The sequence below is a fragment of the Achroia grisella genome, unplaced genomic scaffold (genome assembly GCF_030625045.1).
Source record: "Achroia grisella isolate CSIRO2021 unplaced genomic scaffold, CSIRO_AGI_Agris_v1 utg869, whole genome shotgun sequence".
In the NCBI taxonomy this organism is placed as follows: domain Eukaryota; kingdom Metazoa; phylum Arthropoda; class Insecta; order Lepidoptera; family Pyralidae; genus Achroia; species Achroia grisella.
In genome coordinates this window covers 2336490-2345911 of record NW_026713049.1, presented here as the reverse complement: position 1 = coordinate 2345911, position 9422 = coordinate 2336490, and the positions used below count along the sequence as shown (strand labels likewise).

The window sequence follows — 9422 nt, the reverse complement described above, 5'->3', positions numbered from 1 at the left end:
ACGATGACAAAATAAACATGTGTGCCGACACACTGTCCAAACGAATGAATACCCAAATCAGTTTAATTTCATAAGTTTCAAGTTTTCAAGTATTCACATAGGTACCTACGTGGGCAGTCAATGACTTCTTGCTTAAGTGATAAAATGTGTTTCATTATCGTACATACGTGACCTGCAGAATTATTCGACACAGATGCGTAGGTTTATGTGAACATTATGACATTTTAACTAATACCAGACGAATCCCAAGACTTTATATCTATTTACCATGTATTCACTAGAATAAATAAATAAATAACCCTCTGGACAATTAACACAGCGCCATATAGCCTCACAGTAAGCAGAGCTTGTGTTTATGAGTACTAGACAACTGATATAAATACGTGGATTTATTTTTTTGTAAATATATACGTAATATATATAGAAAACACCCAGACCGATACAAACAATCATACTCATGAATACAAATATTTGCACCGTGCGAGGAATAGAACCCGCGATCATAGGAAGTAAAATAGATAGAGCACCGAGGCCGTCATGTTAGTGTTCTTCATTAAATCTTTATATATAAAAATCACGTTGTTTGTCCGCGATGGACTACTAAACTATTGAACCGATTGCAAATTTGATTTGCACATTGTGTGCATTTTGATCCAACTTGAAAAATAGGAACTATCCTATCTTAACGACTATAAATTGAGATGTGAACTATTAGTCGTGATATTATTTTATTTAAGAACCTTAGCCAAAGCAACGCGTGGCCGGGTCTGCTAGTAGTGTTATATATTTATACCTAATGTATATTTATTGTACTTATACATAATATTGCGATCCATGAGCTTCACGATAATAATAATCATCTTTATTTGTCTTAAATAATAAACTATTACAATTGCTGCTTTTAATCAAAGTTAAAAGTAATAATTGAGACAAAGCAGTCTACAACTCAGAGAGGGCAGTGAGTCCACCCTCTGCTATTCTTTATTTATATATTATAGCCTTTATTAGTAAATTAATACAATAAGAAATCAACGCCGACGTGACGATGTTATGTTGACAATGCTATTCGTGCATATACTTACATAGGTAAGAGTTACCATTTACATCAGGTGGGTCACCTTTACCATACATAAAAAATAAACGTAGTGTATTAAAAAATGTCAGAATTTCTCATAAACTGTAATTCTTTTTTGCAATCATTCATATTTCATTGTAACCACTTGAATAATAGTAATTTCAAAATCGTAGCGAGGTCCGTCACCCCATTTATCATCTCGATCGTTTAATGGTTACTTATGTCTGGCCTTCCACCATTTGCTATTGTTTATAAGATGGATGTGATAAATGACATATGAGATTGCAGATTTTAACGAAACTTTTGTGTACAAGGAGCTGCCTAAGTGTGTTATGAAATAATTCCTTGACCTATATGTTCTTATTCTTATTTTGCTTTAGTAGTTCAGTACAATTTTACGTAGATACAGTGTCGGTTTTAAACCCTTGCAAATAAATTTTTAATGTAACTTCAAGTAGTTTATGCAGGCCTGGTACAAGTTAGCACTTCTGAAGTGCCATTTTATATGGGAGGTTGGCGATCATTATTTTGTCCAGGGCGGTGGTGCTCTTAAACCCCTGCTTGAGGTTTTTCAACCACGAACTAGTATATCACAGTCGTAAATTTTATGCAATAGCAACACCCAAAGACGTTGTGTGCGATACGACGGCGATTATTTCCGTATAAATCCTTACAAATCTTAACTTTCACATAATATAGATACTCAACACGTATGCCACACATGGCCGAAATTAATTTTCGATTTTTTTTTTATTAAAAATATTATTCTTCTGTTTCCTATTCAAAAAACTATCTTTTACATAACTACCTAGTTTTAAACAACTTACGTTGAGATGAAAATCTATTGATATATATATATATATAAAAATGACATGTTTTTTTAAACACCATTTTTTAATAAGGACCATAATGGAATAATGGTGTTTACGCTGGCGGGTATCCAGTGGTCAGGTCAGGTCAGCCTATCGTGACAAATTCGCTAGGAATTTAATTCGATAATTTTTAGGTGGAATCGCTTGGAGCTCACCTCATTTGGTACATTGCTAGCTATGGGGTCATCAGTCCACTTTACTAACAATCCCTTCAACTAAAATGGCCATGTTACGTAGATTACGTAGTATAAAAAGAAGTCGCTTGCGCTGTCTGTTAGCTTAGATATTTAAACTATGTCACTAATTTAAGAGATTAAAGTCATTCAAGAGGACGGTTTATATGTATAATACACGTACCGTATCCGTGTGTAGACGGGACGGGTTTAATGACGATTTTAAATGTATTTGTTAAACAGTAATGATTATGTGGAGAAATAAATAAAATTACTATAATTGTACCTGAATTTGTAGAGAACACAAATATTTTACTCTTCGTTGTTGTGTTGATTTTTACTCTTCAAGTTTCCATGAGAAAACAAGTAAAAAACGAAATTAATATGAAAAAAGAATTCAAACCTAAGGAAGAGGTCCTTAGGTTTGAATTTATACACAACTTATGTTGTCATATTCACCACATTTAGCCTGTCTGACTAACATATGCGGTCCTGAAGGATCGCATAAATCAGTCAGGCAGGAGTAGCAGGAGTTCAGACGCTTCGTAAGTCCTTCGAGACGTAAATAAGAGAGTTTGACGAGCCCTCAGCACACGGATCGCATTTAATCCGGTCTAAGTTCAGCTGCGGCCAACAGCATTATACAGATAGAAAAAAGGCATGTTATAAAAATAAAATTCACAGAATATTATCACAATAAAAAATTTATTATCTATAATAACATAACATCGGACCATAACCGTACAATGAAACGACTGTATATTACATTGTGTATATATGTATAATAGGCTATACGCAATTCACAGTACCTGATGTACGAACATGAGACGTTAAATGGACATACACAAATAAAACTAAATAATTTAATAACAGCACAATTGCTTATCCATAAAATGATTGTGTATTGGTATAGTCTATTTTATTTTGTGACATACCTCAGTTTCACTTTAAGTACTTACATTTCTATGGCAAATCTAAATATACATTTTATGTATCATTAAATGGAAATAACAGACATGTGTATTAATGTGGATAAAATATTAATATTGTGAAGGCAATTCAGACAATTCGCTCGTTCGGAAATCAGGTACCATACCTTTAATATTTTACACGTAAAACGGAATATCGAGTGTTCGCATCCCTTTTTAACCGATGCTAAATTGAAGCGGTGAGAAAGAGTTGACACTATGTGATGTTCCGTTTTACGCATTCGCGATTAGAGCGCAGCTACGTGGTGTGATGCTCACATAAAATCGTCGTAGTCGTCGTCGAAATTGCCATATGAGTCATATTGGTTCAGATGAGCCTGAAAATAATAATTAGGTATATATATCGGTTTGTGAGATATGGTAGTAAAATAATAATAATAATAAACTATTTATTGTTCCCCTCACAGAAAATACATAAACTAATATGTACAAATAGATAAATATATTTTTTTATTGGATGATAATGATATGGTGCATCCACCTGCGTTAACAATATAACGCTGGCAGTGGACCAGTGAGATAATAAGATGAGAATGAATTCATTCCGAATTAAGCATGATAGTTTCCGTGGGGATCCATGGTATAGCATGGAGATCGACCTAACTAGCAATGGGGTCACTAGTCCCCATTACAAATAATGTTCTCTCCCTTCGATAAAAACATACTTTAATTATAATTACATTCACTTAGTCACTTATGCAAGTCGAGTATTTTTAGTATATTTTCCCTACTCTACACATTATCATGACCATAAACTCAACCTTGCATGATAGGCAATGAGATAATCCATTATATTTAATGATACTTGAGATTTTCACGTATTTGAAGATAAAAAAGATAAGGTAATCTAATGCCTATATATTTATTACAATACAATCCCATTACTAGCTATGGGGTAAACAGTCCATATTACTACATGAACACTTGACCCCCTAGCTATAGCAATGTACCCTCCAGTCAGGTTGACCTACATGTGGTTCCTCCTGGAAATCATTATGATAAATTCCTAGTGAACTTGTCACAATGGGTTAACGGACCTGACCTCATGTTCATCTTACTATCCTCCTCTGGCGCCCCGTGAGGATACCATACCTTCTTAAACTTGGTATTCAGGACTTTTGATTCTTTATAATTTTGAGATATCAACATTGAAGTTGAAGGATTATTTGCAACACTAACCTTACTATACACAAAATTTCAATATCAAAAATATATAACTTACATTGTCCCCTTCCACTTTTAATTTTGCCTTCCCCTTGCCCTTTGTAGGCTTCTTTGACTTTTCATTCTTCTCAGCCTTTTGTTTTTCAATATAAAGGTTGTCAACGCAAAGTTTTATCCTTTTTATATCGCCCGAATGCACTGTGAACGAAAATAAAAGTCAAATAAATAATAATTATTCTGAACAATTCGTACAGCGCCATCTAGTTCTAAGCTAAGCTGAGTACTAGATTTACATTATGGCTCATATCCTGTAATTTTACTGACTTATCTGGACCCTTGAACCGAAAAACAGCTTACACAAGCTGGTTGCGACTTGAGACGAAGGTACTCTCACTCAATTAATTTTTTGAAGTCTACCTCAGTGTATTAAATAGCAAGGCCATATTTCCAAATAAAATAAATCATGTTATTTATATGCATAGAGTGACGGCCTCTATTTATTTTTTCCTTTCCTCTCTGCAATCAGTCCTGGAATTATGAGCAGATGTTTTGTATGAGAACTGAGAATTTAGTGTTCACTTCAGTGTGAGAATCTGCTCCTTAAGACTACTGCGAAACAATACATAATGTGCTTCTTTTTAGTTGCTTAGGGTAGTGTTTTTCTAATAGTTGAGCAGCCAGTTGATTTGGGTGGTTACAAAAGAGCTTTTTATAATTTGTTTTGGAATTGTGGACCTCTTTCTTTATTGTTAGCACGCTAAGTTCTTTGCAATGAACCAATTTGGTTGTTGGTGATGAACCAAGCAACACCCGATACTGTCCTCAGTATAATATTTTGGGCCCTCTGGACGATGTTAACATTTGACTTTGATGCACTTCTCCAAAATTGTAAGCCGTATATACAGGTTTTAGAATGGACTTATAAATCAGTAAAAGCTTAAAGCAGTAAAATTTTATATTCGAAGCCTTATTACCATAGTAATAAGGCCTCAAATATATGTGTCTATTTATAAATCTGGAACGGCAAAGCTGCCGGAATAGCACTACAAGCATTACGTCATCATTTGACGCCTGTCATAATTCTCATACATTGCCAATCTGAAGATCTAAAGTGTCTGGCCTTCCAACCTTGTAATTTCACTGACATTTCAATGTTGGATACACATATATTTGTATGTATCATTGCATATTTACATAGTATAAAATGAAATCGCTTCCGCTATCTGTCTACTTTAAAAAGACTACTCAACGGATTTTATTGCCGATTTTAGCAATATATAGTGGTTCAAGAGGAAGGTTTATATGTACTATGTACACCATTGCGAAGCTGGAGAGGGTAGATAGTTGTTTATAATAAGTAGACAGATACAAACTAACTTAATTTTATATTACATATTTAAAAAAGACTAACATATTCTCTAGTTTTAATTTAAACAAGGCTCTTCAATTAATCTTAGTATATATAAACAGCATTGAAAATAAAATAGGGTTTTAATATTTTAATAGACAACAATTTTATTTTTTTGTTTAAAACACAGTTTAGAGTGTTTTAGAACTGCAACATACAAAGATCTATGGTGATTACCCTTTTTTCAGAGTTTGCTGCCTAGGTCTGTTCAAGATAAGAATTGAAATAATGGTTTTTATCTCCTCAGGACAGAGTGCATACTTCTCATATAGGAGATAGATATTTCATTTACGTATGAGTGGGCTACAACCACAAACTGTGTAGTGTGCTTTGTCGTTTCCTCAACAAGTTGGCAAAATCTGCAAATTGCACTTACTTTGAACAATTATATTCCTCACTAAATCTTCAGCAAAGGCCGGGAATTCCTCTTTGTTTTTATAGAAATTTATCTTCTTGCTGAGCATTTCCGCAAACTCAGTGAACTCCGCCTTTGTATTTGGATGGAAGCTATCAATTTTGCCAGCACTGCCTTCCGTCACGCCTGTAACCAGTTATCATTAGTTAATTGTTTAAATGTAAATAGAACTAGAAATTAAATACAAATTAAACATTAAATAGAAATTTAATTATCATTACTTAATTATATGTACATGTCATTTACATGTACATATAATTAACAACAACAAAAATTAAAAAGTTGAAGAAGTGGACTGGTCATATGCTAAGGGGAAGTATGAGGTAAACTAAAACTATAAATGAGTGGATTCACTGCTATAAAACGAAGCGACACGATAGTCAGATGAGATTAGAAGATTACCAACCCACTGTGGCTCCAATTGGCAAAAGATAGAAACATGGAAAACGCTGGAAGAGGCTACTGACTCAGAGACTGATGTGCAGAATGACTAATAGCACATATATACCTAATATTTAATGTATCTATTTAAAGTTATAGCATTTAAAACCATTGGCAAAACCATAAAATGGAGGTGTACAGATCACATGATTAGGGAACAAAATAACTAAACGAACAAAACACATTAGTGTTACTGAAGAGGATACATATGAAGTAAGGGTAGATAAATTACAATTTCACTTTGTTTAAATTCACATATACGCCAGTGTGCATAATGTCATTGTGCATTTTATAATAAGGCATTACGAAGTCACTAGTATATAGATAGGTGGGGCCTATATACCTATTTTAACATTCATAACATAAAAAATACAGGAATGTCATATATGTGTCCTCTTGGAGGATACATATAAACCTGGGGCAGAATATTTATAAAGTGGAAATATTATATGTTTTTATGAAAAAGTCAGTAATATATAGATAAATTTGATGGAGTAGGCCCCATGCTTATGCAACATTATTATAAACTGTTAACATTTAATAAAAAAAAATCGAATGCAAAAAAGTTATCTACTGCAATACAAATATGTAGCTACATTTTTGTGCACATAGCTATGTGCACAAAAAAATATACTGTAAACTATAAAGTTTACTAATTAATGGTGAATAAACGAACTGTCCCACAAAACCATCTAGATCGAAAGCAGTCTAAAATCCTAGTGATTTCCCATGATTGGTTACCTCCTACCTGACTTCACTTCACACTCATCTTTTCTTCCACTGGAACCTGTCAGTGTCTACTGTTATTATAGTGCATTATCATTAATTATAAATACCATCTCCTACATACAGTAGTATGGATCGTATCGATATTAATGCCTGTCTACTAACTACCTAATAAACTCTGTCTGTCATCCACATCTTGTAATTAAACTGCCATATCTCACCATTCAACAAACCACAGCTTATAAATTGAGCAGTTTGACAAAGTGAGACAGAGGTACTTACACCGATGACTTTCTATGACACTCGATAAAGCAAACAACATAACCAAAATATAGTAAAATTACCAAATGCCTCCATAGCTAGCCGAAGGTCTGATTCCTCTTGTAATTTCTGCTGACGTAGTTTCTCGGCTTGCTTCTCTTCAGGTGTGAGCTCTTCGGGCTTCTCTACATTAAGTCTCTCTAATTTCTCACGTTCCAGCCGCTGTGGACATAGTATTGTTTCTTTTATTACATGGCTTTGGAGTTCAAGCAACCTTCGCCACTATGGTTGAGGATAGGGACAGATAGATAGAGCACAATAGATCTATGCAGGTTGCAAACTCCACCTTTGTATTCTGATGGAAGTGTGACAGAGTGTTTGCAATTAGAATCAGAATTAATGGAAAGCTGTTTTGCAACAGAGATTTATGTAGAAACTATAAAGAAATCTTTCTTTGGTTATTATATCTTCAAATACATTTTGTAATCACTGAATTGAAGTTAATATAATGTATCTAAGTTATTTAAACATATAGTATAGTAGAGCATATTTTAAATCAATGTCTATCGTAACTGATATCTATCTGAATCAAGTCTCTTTAAATAACACGGGTAATATGACTACACATAATTTCTCACTTTGGTGGACACAATTACAGATTTTTTTAAATTTATTATGTCACAAAAGGTATAATCTATTATACCATTATATAAGAGGGCTCTGTGTTCAAATCATGAATTTTAATAATAAAAATATAGAGCTTAAAACAATAGGTAGCAAAAAGATTACTATAGACAATATTTTATATTAATTATTAACATATAGTCATTACAAAACCTTAATTTATTGTTAATTAAAATATGTTAATTTTTTACTAAATTATTGATATATCCTGAATTATTTTTAAATATTGAAAATAGTTTGCATAAACTTCTATAAGAAGTTAATTAATTTTAAGTATATTTTCCATAATGGTATAATGGTATGTTGTTAAGTAATCAATTAATAAAATGGTCTATCAAAGTTTATGTATCTAACATGGTCTTAGACCATGTTGGCCTTGACTAGAGCCTACTTTAGAAAGTTCCACAGCTTAGAAATTAAGTATAAAAGACAAACAATATGTTTGGTATTTTCTAGTACATACCTCTTTTTCAGCTATTTTATCCTGTATTTTCTTTTTCGGTTTTGGGGGAGCTGGGGGAAGATCTTTTTTCTCCTCATCTTTCTTTTCCTCTTCCTCATCTTCCCAACTTTCCTGAAATTGAAGAGTGACGTCAACACGTAAGCACTTTGAGGTTATGTGACTAAAGAAAATTCAAGAAAAACTATAGCTACGTATGTACGAAAATAATATATAAATAACACTGTTCAAAGAATTTGGCACACTCTGTTACCTTGACGTTGTCTTCCTCGTCTTCGCCCTCCCATTTATCCGACGATGTCAACGTGGTCGGGAGCTTAGGCTCAAAATTGTCTGCGTCTGAAAAATACCACAAAATGACATCACTGTGACACCAAACTTGCAATCAATATTTTATACGCAATAACAGACACCTACCCCACGACACATCCATGTTTGCGGGTCTTACTTAGCACCAATACTAATTTTGTTACTGTTTCGCACAATGACAAAACCAGAAAGTGAACAATCTTGTCGAAACGGTGCTTTTTAATCACAAGATGTCTCCAGGGTCGACGGCGGACACAAAAACAATATTTTCAAACGAATTTTGTCAAACGACCGGCGCTTTTCTGCAATGACCACGACCGAATTGAGAAACGATAGGCAATTGACATAATTTTAACGGATTACCAACGAAAATATGATCAAAATTTGATAAGCAAAAATATGACTCCATCGCAGGGGATAACTTTACAAATCACTAAAATTTTCA

At 33.5% G+C, this 9422-nt stretch overlaps 1 protein-coding gene across 1 annotated transcript; it reads right to left on the bottom strand.

The window, feature by feature from the left end:
* Positions 1–2806: 2806 nt before the first annotated feature.
* LOC131852873 (eukaryotic translation initiation factor 3 subunit J) lies at positions 2807–9406 on the bottom strand. Its single transcript, XM_059203610.1, has 7 exons — positions 9086–9406; positions 8922–9007; positions 8672–8782; positions 7608–7746; positions 6058–6222; positions 4332–4471; positions 2807–3426 (listed from the first exon to the last, which is right to left on the bottom strand). The coding sequence occupies exons 1-7, from the start codon at positions 9099–9101 to the stop codon at positions 3364–3366; spliced, it is 720 nt and encodes a 239-aa protein (XP_059059593.1). The 5' UTR covers positions 9102–9406; the 3' UTR covers positions 2807–3363.
* Positions 9407–9422: the final 16 nt, after the last annotated feature.

What these genes read in the sequence shown, in the direction of transcription:
- LOC131852873 (XM_059203610.1), bottom strand. An exon ending in ACGAGGAAGACAACGTCAAG is followed by an intron (nt 8,783 to 8,921) that starts GTAACAGAGTGT and finishes CTTCAATTTCAG; the next exon opens with GAAAGTTGGGAAGATGAGGA. An exon ending in GCTAGCTATGGAGGCATTTG is followed by an intron (nt 6,223 to 7,607) that starts GTAATTTTACTA and finishes AACTGGTTACAG; the next exon opens with GCGTGACGGAAGGCAGTGCT.